The 23,497-nt window shown below is 47.4% G+C and overlaps 1 protein-coding gene across 1 annotated transcript in view; it reads right to left on the bottom strand.

Moving 5' to 3' along the window:
* Nucleotides 1–323: 323 nt before the first annotated feature.
* The window catches only part of ONECUT3 (one cut homeobox 3), a 92,036-nt gene continuing 68,862 nt past the window's right edge, over nucleotides 324–23,497 (bottom strand). The window contains exon 2 of the mRNA XM_032798975.1: nucleotides 324–616. Within this exon, the coding sequence (XP_032654866.1) occupies nucleotides 324–616 (293 nt within the window). The remainder of the gene's footprint in view (nucleotides 617–23,497) is intronic.

Below are 23,497 nucleotides of genomic sequence, written 5' to 3'. Positions count from 1 at the left end.
GGGGGTCACTCACTCCATCGGGGAGATTCCTCAGAGCTCTGAAGGGAAGGAAACTGCCCTGTTCCGAATGGTTCCCCTTTGAAGCGAGCTTCTTCCAGGGCTCGTGCGTGTCAGGGAGACACGGGACTAAGCCAAAGCCCAGGGGGCAAGTTGCAGCATCTCCACGCGATGGGTTTGGTGGGCTAGTTTCCCTGCAGCACCCAAGAGCACCCACCTGAATGGCCAAGGTTGGCGTGGCTTGTTGTGAGATGGGCAGGAGGATGTGGTTGGCTTTGTCGTGAGGAGGGAGTGGCTGGGGGTCGGGGAGGAACAGAAGAGGGGCATCATGCTTTGGAGAAAGTGCTTGTAGAAGATGAGGGAACCCCAGGGTTGGCGCCCGCGTCCTCCTGCCAGCGGTTCATGCACCGCCGGCGGGCGTTCATGAAGAAGTTGCTGACGGTGTTGAGCTCCAGGCCCAGCTGTTGCGAGATGGTCATCTGCATCTCCTTGGAGGGGCGCTTGTTCTCCTTGAAGATCGCGATCAGGGTGCGGCGCTGCAGGTCCGTGAAGACCAGCCGCTGCTTCTTGGGCTGCAGGTTCCTGTCTTTCTGCTGCTCCTGTTCTTTGCGTTTGCAGGCTAGATGTTCAAAAGAAAGAACACGGCCATTAATTGGGTGCGGGCCCATGGTGCCCAGCGCTCCTTTCTCACTACTTCCGCCCTCACTTTCGGCCCATCCCTCTCTGCCACCTCTCCATCTCTCTCTTCCTCTCTGTTGCCTCCGTCTCTTGAGATGGGGCCAAAGGTGTCTCCTTCTCCTTCCTCTCTATTGCCTCTGTCTCTTGAGGTGGGGCCACCTGCCTAAGACATGCCATGCAAGCGACCACGTGGAAGCCCTTAGATTGCACCTAATGGGTCACTCCAATATCTCCTTCTGGCAGCAGGGCTGGAACTGGAGGAAACTCATGGCTTGATTTTGCCCTCCTCACCCTCTGGCAATTTGGGACCTCTTAATTCTTAAATCCTGAGTGGGGCTAATATAGGGAAGCATGCAATCCTCTGCCAAGTTTACAGCCCTATAGCAGAGGTTCCAATAGGCCCCACTGGAAACCTTCTGTTGCTTTCCATTGGCTTCTGCTGGTCTCTGCTGACCTCAGTTGGACAACCAACAAACTTGTGAACCAGTGGCTCCTCAGACCCGTGGCTCTGCCCCTAAGCCCAGATGCCAACTTAAAACAGCAGGAAACAGCTGAAATTTTCTACGTGGACTTTCTGTGACGGGTGCTCACGCTTTCTGGCCTGCACCAGTGGTTCTCAAAGCAAAATGAGGCAACAATGATTCAGCTCCCCAGTGTGACTGGGTTTGCCCTCGGTGATGAAGTGGGACTGTTCTTAATGTTTCCTCTGAATACTGTGTGGGTGCCTGAGTTTCCCCTATGCATTTCTGAAGTCTCCAGCGTGCATAACTGAGTGACACTCTGTCTCCTGGCAATAAATGGCCAGGGTCCTTCCCCCCTGCAAGGGGATGGCTAAAGGTGGACAAAGCGATCAGGTGACCTCCTGGCCCAGGAAAGAGACAAAGGCCAGAAAGGAGGGACTGGAGGGGGTTTCAGTTTTGGGATGGCTGGGAAGAGGCAGGGACCCCCTAAGTCTGGGGTCTAAGCTCCTTGCCACCCAGAGGGACTTGGCTGAGGGGTCCTGATTGTACCTACAAGCCCTGCTTGGGACTGTGTTCCTGTCGTCTAATAAACCTTGTTTTACTGGTTGGCTGAGAGTCACGGTGAAACACAGGAAGTGGGGGGTGCAGGGCCTGGACTCCCCCACACTCCGTGACACTCTCATTTCCCCTCTGTCTGTGAAATGGACTGTGTGATGGTCCAGGAAATCTAGGTTTCTTCAACTGCCTTCACTGCTCTCTTTTCTCCCTCTCCTGGTGGATTCAAGTCCCTTCTCAGCACGTCACTGATACATTTCTGTCCAACAGAGCCAGGCTCCATAGTTAAAAATCCCTCCCCATGCTCCTGTCTCGGCATTGAGCAATAGGTCACCCCAGGAGGTGCGTTCCCCTGCGGGTGGCACACGGAAGTTGCGGGCAGCGACTAAGCAGGTTGTGAGCTCTTTGGACAGGGACCGTCTTTTCGCTTTTTGTGTTTGTGTGGCGCCTGGTCCTGGGACATGACTGGGGCTCCCAGGTGGTACCTCCATAATAAATAATAATAATAATTAATAATAAATAAATCCCCATTAAACTCTCTGCACTCTGCCGGGGGGCTGAGGCAATGACTAAATATATGGGTTTTACTTGGCACAAATGTCCAATTTTTGGTCTTTTGGGGAAAGCTTTTGCCATTTTTTTTTAAAGGAAAAAAACTCCTTGTGGAAGCAAAATATGTGGCTTTGGGTTGCCATTTTTCTGCAGTATATGTTAACGTTGCCTGGGAGTTTCAACTGTGCCTAAGTGATTTAGGAACCTTGAGGGTGTCTACACTTCAAATGCTACAGCAGCACAGCCTTGGTGCTGCTATGCGGAAACTCATTACAGCCCCAGGAGGGGTTTTCCCATCGCTGGGGGATAAGCCACCTCCCTGAGAAGCAGTAGCTAGGTCGACAGATGAATTCTTCCCTCACCCTAGCCCTGTCTACACAGCGGGTTAGGTCAGCAAAGCTGCATCTCTTGGGAGTGCAGATTTTTCATGTCCCTGAGAGCGGTTCCTATGCTGATATCCGTGTTCAGTGTGGACTAGGGTGACCAGACAGCAACTGTGAAAAATCAGGACGGGGTGGGGGGTAATAGGAGCCTATATAAGAAAAAGAGCCAAAAATCGGGACTGTCCCTATAAAATCGGGACATTTGGTCACCCTAGTGTAGACCTGCCCTAAGTGCCATTTTCTAAAACGGCCCTTCGGGTGGGACTTAAGGCATGTGCGTGTCCACACTGCAAACAAAACCCTGTGGCGGCGAGACAGAGCATGAGCCAGGTCTCTGGCTCATGCTCTGGCCCTGAAAATAGCCGTGCCAACATTCCCACTTGGGCTGGAGCTCGGGCTGTGGGATCCATCCCCTTCGCCAGCTCTGAGAGCCTGAGCGGGAACATCTACATGGCTGTTTTCGGCTGTAGCATGAGCCTTGCGAGACCGAGGCTGTAGACCCAGGCTCTGAGACTTGCTACTGCAGGTCTTTTTTGGAAATGTAGACATACCCGGGGATTCAGCATTGCAGTGTCTAACTTGTAGGTGTCCTGTTGCCAGCTGGGATACACAGCCTTGAGTCAGGTGCCCAGGCTCCCTGTACAATGCACAGGCAGAGAGAGGTGCCTAAAAAAGGCATGCACAGAAGCCAGCACACTGAGTAGGGAGCCTCCTGAGCTAGCTCATAGGAAATGGTGAAGACGGGGCGAGGGTTCAAAGGAGTGAGCTGGGGGAACGCACCTCGCTCCCCGTGGGAGCCAGAACTTGAGTAAGATGTAAGTCAATGGCAATGTGACAAATTACTGCTGCTGATGATCTGGCCCCAGGTCCCTCCCACACGGCGAGTTCTCTCTCTGTAACTGTACCAGGCCCTTTGTGGATCAGCCGTGTGAGTGCAACATCACACACACTCAACACCTTCTCAGCGGGAGGATCTCCCTGGTGGGATATTTGCACTCAGCTAATGGGCACGCTCTCTGCTCATGCTTTAAGCTCTTAGGCAAACAGATGCCATCAGCCCCCATGCCAGCCTCACATGAAAAATATCTGAGTCTCATCAGGAGTGGTTTGTTCGCGGACTTTGGCCAGCTGGAGCAGAAGGACAGGATAAACCTGGTTCCGCTTGCAAGGAGCTGAGCTGGAGCGGGTGGGTGAGGTTCTGTGGCCTGCAATGTGCGGGAGGTCAGACTAGATGATCAGGATGGTCTCTCTGGCCTTAAAGTCTATGAGCCTATGGCCTCAAAAACTCTATGGGAGCTGGACTGCTTGAGAGGACAGATGGGAATGCATAGCCCGTCGTGTCCTATGGCTGTTGTGAAATGGAAATTCCTTAAAAACCAACACCAAATAAGGAGGAACAGAGGATACAGATTAGGCTGGTGCATTTCGCTGGGTTTCATGGGTATGACATCCCCCACAGCCAATCAAGAAGCTCCATTTTTGCGTTGAGGATTCCAGGCCATTTCAGATTCGTTTATCATGGATCTGGCAAGGTTGGTCTGGTACTTTCACCTCTTTGCTCTGCCCACCTGCCATTTAACACTCTTAAATAGTATCCTCTCCTGTTCCCAATGATTCACAATGAGGAGCACAATCCATCTTCATTTCCAATGACACAAGATAAAGGTTAAAGCATTCCTGGCCTGTTGTTTAATGGGGTTTTATGGGGTCAGTTCAGGAGAGTTATTATGTCAGCAGAATGGCACCTTCTGAGGACACTGGGACTTGGTCTCAATACTTTGGCAAGAATCTTATGCCAGGGAACTCTACTAGAGTTTGTCTACACTGGAATTTCTGCTCATGTTTTCCCATGTGTTAACTAACATGATTGTAAACTCTAGTGTGGACATGACACATATTTGTTCCTAGTTGTGTTTAGCCCTGTGTTGCACGTTCTGGGCTTGATTTGCCATTGTTCTGTACCTTGTATGGTCATTCACACCAGTGCATAGTGGGTGTAAAACAAACCCATTTTGATTTTAGTGCCACTTTGCACTGATGTAAAAGACTGTACGAGGTACAGGACAATGGAGAATTTGGTCCAGACTGTCCTGTCTACCCCCGAATTTACAATTGTGTTCTTTAACATGAAAAGAGAAGACTGAGAGGGGACATGATAGCAGTTTTCAGGTATCTAAAAGGGTGTCATCAGGAGGAGGGAGAAAACTTGTTCACCTTAGCCTCTAATGATAGAACAAGAAGCAATGGGCTTAAACTGCAGCAAGGGAGATTTAGGTTGGACATTAGGAAAAAGTTCCTAACTGTCAGGGTAGTTAAACACTGGAATAAATTGCCTAGGGAGGTTGTGGAATCTCCATCTCTGGAGATATTTAAGAGTAGGTTAGATAAATGTCTATCAGGGATGGTCTAGACAGTATTTGGTCCTGCCATGAGGGCAGGGGACTGGACTCGATGACCTCTTGAGGTCCCTTCCAGTCCTAGAGTCTATGAATCTATGAATCTATGTTAAAACATGACTCAATATTTAAGTGTAGACACACCTACAGAGTCAAAGGAATTACCCTAGAATTGTAGCCATGTAAATGAAAGCAACATCTGATCTCTAGAGTTCCAAGGTCCTCCAGAAATGTAGTCATGACACTATTCTAAAAACTACCCTCTAGCTTGTGGTATTTATGGAAACATCATCCAAAATCCAGGTAAGCGGGGGTCACGAGCACCAGCACCCTGAATATGCTCTCTTTTTTCGGAAGCTTCTAACAAACAAGAAGGATTATCATGTGAGAAGGGCAACACATTTCAACAGCAGCTCCCTAATTCCCAAGGTAACACATGGCTCTGCATTTTGGCATCTCTACATAATACTGCACAGCACCTTTGTCCTAGCAGTGAGCTGTCCTGGAGCTGAATTCTGAGGGTCCTTACTCACGCTTTACTCATTGCAACAAAGCTACCGTTAACTTCAGTCGTAGTTTTGCCTGAGCAAGTACAAAAAATGAATAAATAAAGTCCTGAGCATTTGGCTCTTTGGTAGGTGAGCTGGATTTTAAAAAAAGTGTGTGTGTGTGTGTGTGTGTGTATATATATGGGGGGAACATGTGAAAGTTTTTTTAAGCTTTGCCCTTTTTCATTTCAAAATGTCTCATTTCCAAAAATTTCAAATAAAATTTCAAAACATCTTTGATCACTTCTGTTCTTGTTCAGAAAACAGAAGGGAAACATGAAAAAAAAAAGTCCTCATGTATTTCCCCAATATTTCTCTATTTTTAATGTTCAATAGAAATGTTATCAGACCTCAACAGCGTTGATGTGCAAATGGGGAGATATTTAGTGGGAAGGAAAGGAAGGGTCTCATTTTATATGGTCAGTCCCAATGTAAAGGCATCGTTCTGAAGCCATCTGCCCTAATCTACCGGTCCTAAGCACTCCGTTGTGTTAGACTTTGTGACATAAAGGGATCTAGAGTGCAGGGAAAAGTCAGACATGTGGGGCTGATTCTCCCCTGCTGTACACCTTGTGTGTGGTCATGTACACCTGTACAAAGTGAGTGTGAAATCAGCAGAGGAATGTTCTACACCCACAAAGATCAGAGCGGTAGAAAATCACAATGGGATTTTACTCTGTGTTAAGGCTGATTTAAAGGTGAACTGAAATTAACTGTGGCCAGGTCTACACTACAGACTTACATCAGTATAACCGTGGTGCGCTGGGGTGCGCAAAAATTTTTCCTGTCAGTGTAGGAGCATGTTCACTTACATGCCACAGCTACGCCGATGCAGCTACCTTTTCAGAGGTAGTCCTGCCCTCAGATTGCAGCTCAACTTTCTGAAGATTTGCAGAGGCTTAGAGATGGATTTTGGAGAAGAACCTTTCATTTTGCATGCGAGATCACTTGCTTTTAGACATCTAACTACCTAACTGGGAAACATTTTAAAATGTGCCTAAGGCTCTGTCTCCACTGCAAAAAATAAGCTGTGTTTTCACAAGAAGCCAGCTAGCCACCTTGAAACGCTATCTCAATATAAAACACACACTGTAGTTTTTAACCTTGTGGTGGCTAGTGGAGATCAACCCTAGGTGGGAGTATATGTAAAAACTAGAGTCATTTATAGGGGAGACCAGGTTCCCTAGTGGATAGAGCTCTGGATGGGGACTCAGGATCCCTGATTCTATCCCACTGGCCTGCTGGGTGACATCAGGCAAATCTCTCTGAGCCTCAGATTCCCCACCTGTAAAATGGGGATTGTAATGCTGGCAGACCAGGTGCCAGCTCATGCGAACGCTTTTAGGCCTCACTGAACAATACATAGCTGAACACCCGTCTGTCTCACCTGTATGTCAGTATTGTTAAGATAGGTATTGGACTGAGATGGTGTATAGTGTTTGGACTTTATGAAATGCTTGTGAGTCACTGTATGCATTAATCTCACACATAACCTTGAGTTCCCATGCTATAAGGTAATACTTACGTGTTTGTTCTGTTACTGTAAAATGTTTGGTCTGAAATTATGTAACTCATCAAACAGGGGAAAACTTCACCTAATGCTGCGTGCCTACAGGAGGTGTTATCTTCTGCTCATCAGGAAGGACTAGGAATGGAAACGAGCCACTGTGGAACAGGCACTTTGCTGATTGCTTCCCCCCCTCCCGGGCCCTGAAGGGGGTACCTGCGCAAGCCATCATGCCACCACAGCGTGAGCGCTAGGGGAAGGGAATTAAAATGCCTGTTAGAGAGAACTTCCTGGAACTCTGAGAGGTGGAGATTTCTATGCACATGCAAGGAGCCCCCCAACTGTTTTGCCTGGGTTAACCCTAAGGGATGTTCTGAGTCTGCTTACTGTAGATATTGCTATTCCCTTTTGACAGCTGACTGTAACTTGTTTGTGTGTGTTTGCTTCCCAGCTTCAACCTTGTAAATAACACTCATCTCTTTTTCCTAGTTAATGAGTCCTTAGTTAGTTGACTACAGGAGTGGCTACAAGCTTTGTCTTTGGTGTGGGAGCTAAGGTGCAAATCGACCTGGGGTAAGTGACTGGTCCTTTGGGGCTGGGAGTAACCTGACTTTTTTGTGATCTTTGGTGTAATGTGACCATCTATTGCAGAGTCAAGCTGGCCTGGGTGGCAAGATAGATCGGAATGCCCAAGGGGACTGCCTGTTACTCCATGGCAAGGCTGTATGGCGCTGGATGAGTTTACACCTGTTACCTGATTGGTGAAATCTAAGTTTAGAACTTGCAACCGGTTTGGGGTTTGTGCCCTGCTCCTCAAAGTCTGCCCTGAGGTTGCTATTCTCGCTTGTGAGCCACGCCAGACTGCATGAGGGCTAGTGATGAGGTGCTTTGAGATCTCTGGAAGAAAACAGCTGCAGAAGAGCTAAGTGTTATTCTGAGCTGCATCAAGGTACAAACTACCTCTGCCTTGTCACCAATGCCAGAGCTATCTCAATATAAAAACACCCTCCCCCTTGTTTTTTTTGCAGTGACTTAGGGCCACATATTTCAATGAAAGTCAATGAGATTTCGGTGCGTAAGTCCCTTAGTTGCTTTGAAAACGTTACTGTGTGTATCAGGCATGCACAGCTCTTCGCACTATGGTATGTGCAGGTAGCTTATTGCAGGAGCAAAATTCATAGATCTGAAAGCCAGAAGGGACCACGGTGAACATCCAGTCTAATCTGTATAGTCCAGGCCAGAGAACGCCACCCAGTCACTCCTGCCTTGAGGTCAATAGTTTGTGACTGAGCTCGAGAATATTGTTTTAAGATATATCCAGGCTTGATTTAAAGACTCCAGATGATGGAGAATCCATCACAACCGGGATAAGTTGCTCCAGTGGTTAAATTACCTTTCTCGTTAAAAAATGTGCTTCTTGTTTCCAGTTTAAATGAAACTGCAGGCCTCAGTGTGGCTGCTTCTAATCCTGGCCTTTAACATGAGGAATAGTGAGAGTACATTTTAATTGCAATTCAGTTCCTCCTAATTACTGGCAAAAGCCATTTCTTTTTCTGACTTGCTTTCCAAGTTTGCGTTCATGGACGAATCCTATTTAAATGACAGGCACCTGGAACTAACAGTATCAAGCTTATTTCTGAGGTCCTCCACTTCCAGCCAAAGTTGGGCAGGTCTTGTGCTGAGTGAATCATTTGTCCCAAATCATTTGTCCAGCAGATTTAGCCTCTTTGCCTGCTGCCTAGAATAGACACAAGGAGGTTGTAATTTCCTCAGATTTATTCATTAATCAATTAATTTTAGGCATTTTTTTAGCTCCATGGACTGCTCCCAAACAGATTCTGTATGCATTCCATGCTTCTGTGTTAGAGAGAACTGATTGGTCATATAAATCCCCTGGTGTGGATTCTGTCCTCTGATTGGCTGAGTGCACCATATTTGCTTAGCTCTGCTTAGGACAGATGATTTACAGGAGACAGCAGATTTGTCCAAGCAAATATATTCTGTTCAAGCCATTTTCTCTCTGGTAATAATGGTTAACAGAAATAATTTTCCTGGCCCTTGCAAATGGCCGTGAATTCAGAGGCTCTTTCTTCAGTGGTAACAAACATCCGACATAACAAAGATACTTTTAACCCTCTGTGGTACCAGGTGGAGCCTGCGTCCCATAAGGTACCTCAGTCAAACAATCGGCAGATGAATGTTGTAGTGGAAAAACCTACCCTATGACCATCAGATGCTTGCAAAAAAAACAAACAAAAGAAACCTTTTATAGAAAATTTGACTTTTTTTCCAGACACCAATTTTAAAAAAAAACCAAACAAACCAAAACAAAGCAAGCAAACAAAAAACCCGCAGATGTGCACAATCGGAACAGTGAGTGATGTGTTTGCTATGAGAATATTCCCTCCTCCACCTTCACCCCCGCCACCTCCCCGTTCGCTGCAAGGCCCACTTTTGTCCAATCCTCTGCTCACACTCGCAATGTTACAATCACAAGCCAGAGGCAAAGGTATGCAGCAGTTCAAACCAGTGTGTACAAAGGACTTGGGATGGTGCAACTGCAATAACAATGTGGTATTGGAGTGTAAAGGAATTGTTAACATTGTGGAGAAAGTAAAGACATAACAGGCGTGCCAAGGCTATTTACTGCCTCTTGCTACCTGTGATAGAATGGTCACCATCTGCCAAGAATTGCTACCCAGCAATCTCTGGACTAATGTAACACCTTCCCTGTGATCAGAGTAGAAATTAATGCACGTGGCAAATGTTGACTTTCTGTTAGTGACCACTGTATAAATGCAGCAGCATCTCCCTCTGTTGGTGTGTGGCATAGCTCCAGCTTCTTGCTATGGGTGGCATAATAGTCATATCTCCTGCTCTCCATTGGACTATAGAGTTATAAATTTTCAGGTCACAAGTGACTCGATCATGTTCTAGTCTGACCTCCTGAGTACAATATGTCTGCAGCCCCTCTTTGGTCCTTGTCCTTTATGTAGCAGAGCTGCAGGACCACCCATATCTTGTATCTGCAAATACTTCCTGCCAGGGGCCTAGATTTTCATAAGTGACTAGTGAATTTTCAGGGCCCAGCATTCAGCACCTTCTAGGGGCCTGGTTTTGAGAGGGTGACTGCTCAGCGCACTCTGAAAATCAGGTCTGTCAAAAGTGTGTCCAGGTGGACCAGGCACCCAAAATGCGCCATAGCTTTTGAAAATCAGTGCTGCCTCCTGTAGCTCTTGTCTCCTGCTGTGTGTGGTATGGCTGCAAATACCTCCAGCTCCTTGCTACAGTAGCTTGGTGGTTTGCATGGGAACTCCCATGTGGTATGTGTGAGGTCGGTGTGCTCTCTCATAGTCAGATAATAGGTCATATTAACCCTGGGTGAAGCTACTGGGATGACCTGCAGGGATGAATTTGTCCTATTACGTTTCCCATGTATTGATTATCCTCTAGACAAGCTGTATTGGATAAGCATAGACAATATCGGTTATTCGGTGTTTCAAGTTTTTAAAACCAGCATTTGTTTCTAAACACAATTATCAGGAGTAATTATTAATAATCATAGCAATATGCAATAATTAATTACTAATAGCACTGATGGAACACTAAGACCTCAGATATAGTGTTCTGATTGGTTGGCTACAAACAGGGCTGCTATTGAAAATAAAGTTTAGCCTTCATCTTCCATTGAATATATTTGTCATACACAATATTAGAAGTGATGTGCTTAGGACGGGGGGACCATGGTCTGTTGCGATCTAGCGGGTTAGGCAGAAGGTTACGGAGCAAATAGAGATGGGTTCTCACTCTGGAGCTGATACTTTTCTGTCTGTGTGACATTGGGCTAGTCAGTTTTCCTCTCTGTAAGAACATAAGAACGGCCACACTGGGTCAGAGCAATGGTCCATCTAGCCCGATATCCTGTCTTCCGACAGTGGCCAGTGCCAGGTGCTTCAGAGGGAATAAACAGAACAGGGCAATTTATCAAGGGATCCATCCCTTGTGTGTCTAGTCAGAGGTTTAGGAACATTCAGAGCACGGGGTTGCGTCACAGACCACCTTAGCTAATAGCCACTGATGGACCTATCCTCCATCAATTTATCGAATTATTTTTTGAACCCCGTTATACTTTTGAACGTCACAACATCCCTTGGCAATGAGTTCCACAGGTTGACTGTGCGTTGTGTGAAGAAATACAACCTTATGCTAGTTTTAAACCTGCTGCCTATTAATTTCATTGGGTGACCCCTGGTTCTTGTGTTATGTGAAGGGGTAAATTACACTTCCTTATTTACTATCTCCACACCGGTCATGATTTTATAGACTTCTTTCATATCCCTCCTTAGTCATCTCTTTTCTAAGATGAACAGTTCCAGGCTTTTTAATCTCTCCTCAGATGGAAACTTTTCATGCCCCTAATCAGTTTTGTTGCCCTTCTCTGTACCTTTTCCAATTCTAATATGTCCTTTTTTGAGATGGGGCGACCAGAACTGCATGAAGCGTTCAAGGATTTAAGAAGTGACATTATGACATTTTCTGTTTTATTTATTTATCCCTTTCCTAATGGTTCCTAACATTCCGTTCGCTTTTTATGATCGCTGTTGCACATTGAGGGGGTATTTTCCGAGAACTAACCACAATGACTCCAAGATCTTTCTTGAGTGGTAACAGCTAATGTAGACCCCATCATTTTGTATGTACAGTTGGGATTATGTTTTCCAATGTGCATTACGTTGAATTTATCAACACTGAATTTCATGTGAATTGAATTCATTGAATTTCATCCATTGTGTTACCCAGAAATCTAGTGGAGTGAGATTCTTCTGTAACGCTTCACAGTCAGCTTTGAACTTTATTATCATGAATAATTTTGCATCATCTCCAGATTTTGTCACCTCACTATTCAGGCCCCTTTCCAAACCATTTATGAATATGTTGAAAAGCACAGGTTGCAGTACAGATCCTTGGGGTACTCCACTACTGGCCTCTGACCATTTAATTCTACCCTTTGTTTCCTATATCCTTTAAGCAGTTACTGATGAGAGGACCTTCACTCTTATCCCATGATTGCTTACAAGACTTTGGTGAGGGACCTTGTCAAAGACTTTCTGAAAGTCCAAGCACACTGTATCCACTGGATCTCCCCTTGTCCATATGCTTGTTGACACCCATAAAGAATTCTAATAGATTGGCAAGGCATGATTTTCTTTTGCAAAAGCTGCATTGTTGTAAAAGGCTGGCTCAGGGACCCACAGATGCAAAACAGCCCAGAAGAACCCTTAATCCTTGAGGCTTTCTGATAACAGCAATGCTTCCCAGTTGCAGTATTAGCAACCCCAAACATTCAAAAATCTTGAGCCAGGTCTCAGATAATCTAGAAACTTCCTTTTACAAACAATGAAAGCTGAGATTCTCCCCTAATCCAAGAGCCAGGGACTTAAAAAAAGAAGAGCCAAATATGGCAACCCTTGGGATAAAATCATGAGCATTAGCCACACCCGTGGCTGTGCTGTCAGTGCCCTTCCTACACCCTTAGGGATTAGCGGAACTATAGAGATACTAAATATTAAACCCTTAGTCTTTGTATTATGATGACACCCTCTCTGAGATCGGGGCCCCATGATGCTGGGTGCTGTGCACACGGATAAAGATGTGTAAAGTTGTGTCTCCATTGCAGCTGGAAGCAGGCCCTCAGCCCTGCTGACTTGTGTTAGTGAGGCTTGAGCTAGGATGCTGAAAACAGCCGTGTGGACGTGGCTTGTGGTGGAGCAAGTCAAGGCCTTGGCTGGGCCTGAGAACCTAAGTTGTAGGGTCTGCACTGCCAGCACGAGTCTGTCTAGCCAGGCTAGGAGAAGCAAGCCCAGCTGCCCTATAGCCCAACCCTAATGGCTCACAATCTAAATAGACGACGATGGGATGGTCCTCCTCATTTCACAGCTGGGCAACTGAGGCCGCAGGAGCTAAAGTGACTGCCTGAAAGACACACGAAGTCTGTGACCCAGATGAGATTTGAGCAAAGATCTCCAGGGTCTTAGTCCACTCCTTTAACCAGGAGACCTTCTTTCTCTCAAAAGAAGCCTATCATTTAAGGGCTGAAGGTCCCTGGTTCAAATCCTGCTGCCAACCCCCACAGGACTGAGAGGCCATAATAGTGGCCACCTGAATGAGGCCAAATCCTAGCTTATGATGTGTCAAAAAATCTCCCAACTCTAGACACTAAGGCTGGAATTTGATTCTTAGCACGGATATAGGACTTTTCACCCAGAGAGCTCAAAGTACTTTACAAAGGAGGCCGGTATCATCACTCCCATTTTACAGCTGGGGAAACTGAAGAACGGGGAGGCATAGTGATTCACCTAAGGTCACGCGGGGAGCAAGTAGCAGAGCCAGGGATAGAATCGTGCTCCCCTGACTGCCTATCCTGGGCCTCGTGGAGAGGCTCACGCTGCCGCCTTTGGGATTTGGACAGCTTAGGCACTTTCCAGACTTATCGTGCCGAAAGGTGTGGACACAGGCAGGAGGGATGCTGCAGTGAAGTGGATCAGTAAAGAACCTCCCTGGTTTGTTCTTTCTTTCTTTCTTTCTTTTTCTGCTGATGCAGCTTAAAATGCCTCTTCCCAGTTCAATCTAATTACAGCTCCGTGCAAGAAAAATCAATCGTGACTCTAGTCAGGTCTATTTACAATGGCTATCTAAACCCCACGCTGATGGATCTTTTTCATATTTCTCATCCCTCACAGCTGCTTTCCCAGGCAGGCTTTGTCTGCCAGGAGCTGTCTGGGCGTCCTTTGGCTGGAAGGAGTCCCTGACCTAATGCCACATCAACACGGTGGAAATGGGAGTGCGAGAGGTTTGCCACATTTGTGTTGCACCAGTGCTGGAACGAAGCCCAGGGAGGCTTCTTGGTCAGCCATTGGTGCCCTTGGATGCAGCAGCCTCCCCCAAAATGCAGAATTCTGGGAATGGTGGGGGCAGGACAGAGGTCATTGCACAAGGAGCGTGAAGCTTGTCTACAGGGTCAAATTGACCAGACTAGCTACTGCAGAACAGGCTAGTCCAGAATAGCTTCCTGAGTAGACACCCTATTCCAGAATAAAAGCCTCTTCATTCTGGAATGATCTGCATTTACAAAGTGGGGTAAATATTTTGGAATACCATCACTTTTATACTGGAACACAGTGTCCATGGCGGCAGCTGTTCTAGAATAGCTTGTGCTGAATAGCTTGTTCTGCAGTAGCTGTTCTGTCAATGTCCCTGGGCAGACCAACGCTACGTGGATGTTTGGAAGAAGGTGTCTGGGAGCATGGAAGAGGGGGGTGCAGAATGTTGGGACGGGTTTGGGGTTCTAATGTTCTCGCCAGCCTGACAAATGGGGGGCAATCCAAGTATGTGGCGAGAGGATGGTCTTGTGGCCTGAGATGTCAGTAGTTTGATTGGCTTAAAATCATGAGATTTGAAAAATAATAGATTTTGTACCCTGTTATTTGCCTTCTGCTTTTTGAAGTTTTATGGGGTCATGGTTTCAGCTCCAACAATCATGAAAGCTAGAAAGTTATTTTTTAAAAACGAAATGCTGGGATTTCCGTCTAACCCCAGGACTCCAGGAGCTGGGGCTTTAAGAAAAAGACCAAATATCATGAGATTTGCAATAAAATCGTGAGAGCTGGCAACTTTGTCCATTATGGCCATTCTTATATTCTTACAGATAAGTTCATGGAGGATAGATCCATCAATGGCTATTAGCCAAGATGGTCAGGGATGCAACCCCATGTTCTGAAAGTCCCTGAACCTCTGACTGCCAGAAGCTGAGATTGGATGGCAGGGGATGGATCACTCAAGAATTGCCCTGTTCTGTTCACTCCTTCTGAAGCATCTGGTACCAGCCACGTTCAAAGGACAGGATACTGGTCTAGATGGACCCTTGGTCTGACCCACTATGGCCGTTCTTGTGGCCACAGTAGAGCTGGGTGGGAACTCGATTTTCCATTTTGCAGGAAATTCTGCACTGTCGCCCTTTTTCTGTTCAACTTTCTCAAGACATTTTTTTTGCCCCTAAAATGAAATTTAATCCAACTGGGTCCGTTTCCAGGAAACGTTTGCCTTTTAACCCATCAGCCTTTTCCATCAGAAAAGGTTCCACTGGAAACTCTCTAAACAGCCTCTCACAAGGGGGTCGGGACCTTAGCTGGGGCCACTGTATGTAACTGCAATTCTAACGAGAGTGAGGAACTCTTTGGATGTAGGGTCCGTTGCTACTGGCATGGGAGATGCGGGGAAGAGAGTAGCCAGCACTTCCCTGCTGACCCTGTGTTACCATATCAGCCACTTGGTGCCACCCCCAGACTAGCTTGTAACAAGGAGTTAATCTGAGAAAACGGCAAACTGCTCGCCTAATGGAGCAAAATTCGCTGACTACATTATGTGCTGGGAATTAGTTACTCGACTCCAATCACTGCCGCAAGCCGTGGGGAAGAGGATTGTTCCCATAAGTACTGTACAGCACTATTTTATACGGGTGTCTTTGGGTAGACAATTAAAACTCAGATCCGGCCCACTCATGGTCATTAAAGTTCCACTTCAAAGCTGCAAGAATATGTCAGCTTGTGTCTATGCACCTAGAGCAACGATGTCCCAACTTCATAGAAGCTTTTGCTTGTTAACGCAATAATAAAATAATAATAATAGTTAATAATTAATAACTTTTAACATTAAGGTTTTAACCAGAGGGATGTGGCCAAATTCCAGTCTGGGTAATGAATTATATTTCACCAACCTGCAATTGCAGTTGGATACATTCTTCTTCTTCACTTCCTGTCTCAAAGTGTTACTTTTATTAGAGTTACAGGCACTGTTGTACATAGCAAGAGACAGTCTCTGCCCCCAAAGAACCTAACTAGACGCTGGGCGGGAGGGGAATGAGAGTGGAAGTAACTCACCCAAGGTCACACATCAAGTTACTAGCAGTGTGAGGACCTGAACTCAGGTCTCCAGTGCTTAATCTGTAAAGAAGGAGGTGCCAAGGCTCAAGTAATTTTTTTACTTTCATCACTGATGTGGCAAGGCCGGAGGTGCCGGGGTTCTAAACTGCCAGGCCCAGAGGCGCCAGGGCTCTGAACCACCAGGCCCAGAGGTGCCAGGGCTCTGAACCGCCAGGCCCAGGGGCGCCGGGGCTCAGCCTTGACACAAACTAAGCACTGCAGGTCTCATAACCCTCTGCACTAGCCACTAGCCCACACTGTCTGCTGAGTAGAGTGCAGTTGCCTGCTGTTTAAGAGTTGATTTGCTTCAGTGGTTGGTAAAGGAAATCCCATACATATAAAATTTACAAAGCACCATGGGATAAAAACTGCCATAAGAGTATTGTTTATCACTAGGGTACTTTTTCTCTGCAGTAACTCCCCGCAGTGCAGCATACTAGGGATCCCGAATTCCAGCAAACAAGAAGGTTTCTGTTCAGGATGCCAGCTTGGTGGCTCTCTAGCCACGTTCTCTTCTAGACCTGGACCTTTTTATCAGGGTGTGGTCACATGTGCAACGAGTTTGTTGTTCTTCTGTGGCTCCACCCCATGGTTGGGCATGAATGGCAGGGCTGTGTCTACACAGCTCGTGGCAGCAAGGCTCCCAGCCTGGGCTGACTGATGTGGCTTAGTGGGGCTGGCGTTACTACTCTGAAAATGGCTGTGTGGACAGCGCTTTGAAGTTGGGGTTAGGCTCTGAAACCACCACTACCACCAGCTTCAGAGCCCGAGCTCCAGCGTGAGCAGCAACATCTGCACAGCTGGTTTTAGTGCAGTGGGGTGAGCCCAAGCCTGTTCACCCAGGCTGGCTGCTGTGGGCTGTGCGCACAGACCCTGCAAGATCAGAACTGACCTGCACTGATAGAGCGGTGTGGGGGCCTGAGAAGGTTAGAGCGTTGCACAACAGAACTGGTTCGCCAGCAGGGCGGGGAGCTCCAGAATTAGAATGGCGGGGCCATAGCCAGGCCCGAGATGCGGTGGCAGAACTGGGCGGGGAGCTCAGAACTGGAGTGACAGGGCAGGGGGCCGGAGACAGACCTGAGATGCGGTGGCAGAGCTGGACGGGGAGCTCCAAAACTGGAGAGATGGGGCAGGGGATCGTAGCCAGGTCCGAGATGTGGTGGCAGAACTGGGCGAGGAGCTCCAGAATTGGAGTGACGGGGCAGGGGACCGTATCCAGGCCCGAGATGCGGTGGCAGAACTGGGCAGGGAGCTCCAGAACTGGAGTGATGGGGCAGGGGGCCATAGCTAGACCCGAGATGCAGTGGCAGAACTGGGCAGGGAGCTCCAGAACTGGAGTGACGGGGCAGGGGACCATAGACAGGCCTGAGATGCGGTGGCAGAACTGAGAGGGGAGCTCCAGAACTGAAGTAACAGGAGGGCTGCAGTTAGGCCTGAGGGGTACTGGGCAAAGCTCTGTGCTTATAGCATTTGCCGGCACTGTTCCTGGCTCAGCCCTGCATCAGCACTGACATTCATCAAACAGCCCCTAACCCGCTCGCCAAAAGACAGCGAACTGCTAGTTCCGCACCAGCCACTTTCTCTCTAATTTCTGCTTCAAAGGGCAAGACAAATGTTTCACTCTGCTGCTGCATAGTCACTAATTACTCGGCCTGCCAGACCTCACAGTTCTTGCCGTTGATTAATTAAGTGTGTGTTGGGATGATTTCCCTGAGAGTTCAGGCCCCTTCTCTATGGGACTGCTGCCTGTGGGCAGACGGGGCGACAGCCTGGGGCTGGCTGATGGATCCAGTCCTCCTTGGATCGGTTGCCTCAGTGCTGTAGCATCAGGGGCTCTGCTCCCCCTCCACGGGCTGGCTGGAGAGGATTCCCTGCTCCTCCATCCCACCTACGTCAGGCTCAGCTGCTCAGGTTTAGGGCATGTGGATGGCATTAGTGCTCCAGCGGCCACGGTTGGTGCGGCTCCACATGGCGACATTATAGGCAAATTATTAAACGAGCTAATTTGTATGTCTGCAAATAGTTTGTGTAGAGCCGTAAAAACCAGTGTGGATTTAGTGGTGGCGGAAGGCAGTGGCCTGGCAGGCCCGGTGAAGAAAGCGCTCTCCTTGCCTTCAGCCCTGTCAACATGCCTCATGCACAATCCAGGAGGGGACAGGACCTCCTTTGTGGGCAGGTAACTCTCCATCCCCCTTGCAGTTCTCTGACTCTCTGCTGAGCCTGCCGGTTAGTGCACAGCTTGGAATGTGGGAGCTGGAGCTGAGACCCACCAAACTCATCTCACGGATGCCACCCCACCTCCAGTAGAGGGGATCAATGTTCAGTCCCTGTGCGGCTGGGCTGGATTCAAACCCATGACCCACTGAAACATTGAGGCAGCCCCCTAATAAATGCTAATTTAAGACAGGATCTCACATGGAGATGCCTTTGGAAATCTAAGCTCCTGCAGCTTTTTACTGCTGTTAGCTCTGCCAATGGCACTCTGGGAGCGGAGCTGGAGTCTATGCTGTTTTCCTACCTTCCAGTCAGCGGTAACTGTGCAAATCTGCTGCTGCCAGTGGGACACCGCAGGTGTCACTGAGGGATTAATTAGAAGACGTTAAGGTTGCAGGGACTAAGGTGTCACTGAGGGCATTGGTGGCTCTGCATTATGGGTGATGAAGCGTGAGAAGGAATGAGCCTAGCTTGGTTCTCAGATCCCAGGGGGAGTTTGCAGGGCTGGCAGGTAGGAAAACATCCTCTTCCTTTAAGCTGAGTGCATTTGCAACTGAGATTGTACTTAGCAAGGCAGAAGAAACAGGCAGCCCTGTGATTGCGTCCCCCACAGTCACTTGGAGTAGCAAGCAGACCCTCTCTTTAAAGCTCAGAGTGACCTACACTGGCCAGTAGCTGTTTATGTGCCTCACTTGCTAGATTACAAGATAACGTCGAGGAATGGACAGGAAACCCCCTTTGCACCACAACAGTATTCTTTAAAAAAATAAATGAACCAGCAGCCTTGGAGATTAAAGTTCTCTATTCAGACACAGGGCAGGTAATCACTACTGCACCACAATAGTAGTGTTTTACATACATTCTGCACTGGTGCAAGGGATGAGACAAGGTGCAGGGCAAGGGAGATTCACACCCTCGAGCTACTTGTGACAAGGGGAGTCCATTCTATACATCTTTGTTTCAAGCAACATTGCTCTTCTAGGCAAGAGAGTGGTTAGAGCGCAGACTTGAGACCTAAGCAACCTACGTTCAATTCCCTGTGTCATCACAGGCTTATTGTATGACCTTGGGCGGGTCTTACTCTTTCTGTGCCTCAGTTTCCCATCTGTACAATGGTGATAATAGCATGGCCCTACCTCACTTGGGGGGGGTGGGGGGGTTGTGAACCAAAATGCATGAAAGGTTGCAAGATGCTCTGATACTACAGCAAAGGGGCTATGTAAGGACCATAGATAGGATACTCCAGTGTGGCATGCACAAAAATATCTGCACAAAGGATTTCCCATTGCATTTTTCTATTTACCATATGGGAAATATTGCAACATCAGCTGTACCTCATCCCGTGTCCCAGCAACAACTAGTGGGTGAAACAAGACAATCACTGTGCTCTCGAATGAACTCGTGCAGGGAAAAAAGACAAAAATTGGAGATCATCTGTGGGCAAATCCTTTTCACAAAGCGATCACGCCACAGCTGACCTCTCAGTCCTCGTCCTCAAAGGAAACCTGCACAACACCTTCGAAAGATGAGCCCGGGAGCTTACATTCATAACTTTGCTAGACACTAAAAAACCATGAACTGAACAGAGACACTGGATTTATGTCTCATTACACCAATCTGTAACCACTCACCCGCCAGCCCCTTTTGGCCTGTGACTGCAGGACTGTTCACTGGCCTCTTTTCCTTGAATGTCTTGAGATGTGTGTTAACTACTATGCTAAACAATCAGAGTCCACCTTGTATTTAGCGGTGACATGCTGAGTGAGTTTTCCAGACCTGAAGAGATCTATGTAAGCTTGATAGCTTGTCTCTTTCACCAACAGAAGTTGGTCCAATAAGCGATATTACCTCCCCCACCTGGTCTCTTTACTGTGGGAAGTTTAGTCATTCCATTCAAATAGTTTCACTTTTTCCAGGGAGGATTTTGGTTTGGTGCAGAGGAAAGTATTTTTTCACAAAACAGAGAGAGAAAATACCTTATTTGTACAGTAGCATCTAGAGAATTTGTTCAAGATCAGGGCCCCATCGTGCTGGGCACTGAACAGACCCATAGTAAGAGACAGTCCCCTCTACAGAGATTTTACAGTCGAAACTGATAAGACAGAAAAAGAGTAGGAGGGGAAATAAATAGAAAGAGGAAGTGATTTATCTAAGAGTAGGTCCCTGGCTGAGCCATGATTATGACCCACCAGCCAGATTCCTAGACCTGAGCTCTACCTGGGGCTGTTGGACCCCAGCCAATCTAGTCCCACTCAGCTAGTATGTCTGCTGTTGGGTTTGGTCTTGTTTTAAAAGTCTACAGTGACCAGACTTCCTCCACTTTCCCCAGGAAATTATTTCGTAGGCGAATAATCTCACCATTGGGGCATTTATTCTTTGACTTGTCCTGCTCTGTGCAAACGCACATATTTATCAATGGGCCACTCAATGCGACGGATAAAGCAGTTTCATTTGTATCAAAATAATTCAGTTGAACGATGGTGGTGCAGAATAAGGAGGCAGTGTGGCTAGATCACTGATTGAATCTCAGAAGACCTAGGTTCTCTTTTTTCAACTCCACCACTGAGCTGCTGGATGATCATGGCCAGCTCATATCACCAATCTGTGCCTCGGTTTCCCCCTCATGATACTGACCTTTTTGTGAAGCGCTTTAAGATCTATGGATGATAAGAGCTAGGGATATTACGAGTAGTTGCCCTGACATGTATACAACCCTCCTATGGCAATGCAGCTCAGTATGGAAATATGAGATGTGGGGCCTGGTTTTCACCTCACTTACAAATGTGGAAATCAGGAGCAATGCTGCTGAGCTACAGCTGGGTAAATGAGAGGAGAATGGGGCACTTCAAAGGTGGTTTCCCCCTGGAAGAAGAACTCTCTAAAAATGGCCTTGGGAGGCTCCATGTTTATGGTCGCTCAGTGACTCCAGATCAAACATGCTCAGCTTACAAGTAAAAATGTATTTTGTTCAAATGCCACCCTTGCAAACAGCCCTGGGCTCTGCACACTGAGCTAGCCTCTGTTCTTCTGCATCATTACCTGTAACTAAGAATCTGCTATGGGGCTAATCAGCCCTTCCATGACCCCTCTATAACCCCATGGCGAGGGGGTCACTGATTGGGACTTAGCAAGCCATTCTGTTGACGACACACAAGCAGAAATAGGAGCCAGCTCCCACTCCCAGAGCGGAGCTGTCTCTGCAGGTTTAACAGATATAATCTTGCTCCACAAAGTAGCAGCTTACTTCTGGCGTTAAGATCTGCAGATCTGACTGTGAAAAACACACTGGGAGCAAGTCCGAAGGGGACATTTTCTTAGTCAACTTCCAGAGCAGAACTAGCACCGAGAGACGGACGGCAAAGAAACGACCACCTCCTGTTTCCCCCAGTCGGGTTTCTGCTCTTGGGTAAGTGTCACAGAAACAGGGGGAAAGACCATTTTCCTTGACTTAACCTTGACAATGCAAAGCAAAATAGACACCAAATCATTTCTAAAGGGACATAATAGAGACAATCAAGCGGCTGCTGTTCAGAAGCACCGATTATGCCTCCCAACATGAGCGCCGATAAGCATTTAACTAATACCTGATGGCTTTCCAGGCCTCCGCAGGCTGTCAGCCAGCAGTTTCTCCATTATACCCACCAAACCTCTGTTTTCTCATCCCCGGTGCTCTCTCCCTCTCCATTCATCTGCAATACAACCTGTAATTTTCTGCCCACTTTGCTTAAGTGCTGGCGATTTGTTGAAGTCTCAAAAGACAGGCAGAGCTTTTCAGGGCCCACATGCTGGGTGTAAGTGAGGTTAGAAAAACATGGAGTTCTCTTTTCTCTTCTCTGTCAAATAGGCTTGAACAAGTCCGGGGGGGGGAGATCTCCTCGGAGGTTCGGTTTGAATGAGTGTTCGGAAGCTCAGGGGGGTTTATCCGAACATTTCTGTTGGGAAATCAGGCTGTGAATAGCTTTCCTGGGAAGATTTCTGACCCAGCCTGCTCAGAAATACAGCAGAATACTGGCCTTTCTGAGTTGCTATCAGTATGTCCCACTCTGCTATAAGCCGAGCACTCAGTGCAAATGTATCTTGTGTCACCTATGTGATTTGGAAGAGCAGATTTCTTCTAGACTGGTGGTCCCCAACCTTTTCATCTGGCGGGCGCCAGACGAAGGACCGTGGCGGCGGTGAAGCACCCGCCCAAATGCCGCCGAATTTCTGCGGCATTTCGGCCGTGACGCTTCTCGATGACATCACTTGTTGACTGCAAGCGGCATCATCGATAGGCGTCGCCACCGAAATGCCACAGAAATTCTGGTGCAACGCCTCTCGATAATGTCGCTTGTCAGCGGCAAGCGGCGTCATCGAGAGGCATCGCTGCCAAAATGCCGCTGAAATTCAGCGGCATTTCAGCGGATCCTCCACCACCAGCCAAGATGCGGGCGCATTTAGATGCCCCTGCGGGCGCCATGGCACCCGTGGCCATTGTGTTGGGGACCCCTGTTCTAGACTCCTCATGGGCATTTTGGTGGTTTGTTCCAGCCAAAATTGGGTCCTATTGGATGCTAGAAATGGGCCAAACCAACACCCAAGATGGGATCAGCAGCCCTTGGATCTGAGATCCAAGCTTTGTGTCTGCCCTGCATGAACCCTCTCCCACCTTCCCACCCCCTGGCCCAGATCTGATTTCTGAGCTTTGGGGGAATTTTGAGTCTTGATCTGAATTTCTACAAAAAAGTAGAGTCCAAGGTTGGGTTGAGTCTCTCATGAACAGAGAAGCTGCAAAGAAAAAAACAGCTTGTGTCCTTTTTTGTTTGATGTTGTAGCAAGAAGGCCTGAAAAGATTTGTTAAATATGCATTTTTTACATCTAAATTCAGGTCCTGAAGACTCTCTAGTGACTGGCGAGCTTGTGAAATGGTGACATCACAAGAGGCCAGGAATTGAAAGCAGTTGAGAGAGGAAAGGGTTCTTAGTCAGATGGGTTGAAACACTTTTTTTTTTATTTCGTTTTTTTGTTAAAACATATTTAACTGCTATAGCTAATAAACATTGTTGAGAAAACATTGTCTCCTCACCTCAGAAAAGATATACTGGCACTAGAAAAGGTTCAGAAAAGGACAACTAAAATGATTAGGGGTTTGGAGAGCGTCCCATATAAGGAAAGATTAAAGAGGCTAGGACTCTTCAGCTTGGAAAAGAGGAGACTAAGGGGGGATATGATAGAGGTTGTGACAAAGT

The sequence above is a fragment of the Chelonoidis abingdonii genome, chromosome 11 (genome assembly GCF_003597395.2).
Source record: "Chelonoidis abingdonii isolate Lonesome George chromosome 11, CheloAbing_2.0, whole genome shotgun sequence".
Lineage (NCBI taxonomy): Eukaryota > Metazoa > Chordata > Testudines > Testudinidae > Chelonoidis > Chelonoidis abingdonii.
This window is presented reverse-complemented; position numbering and strand designations above follow the sequence as displayed.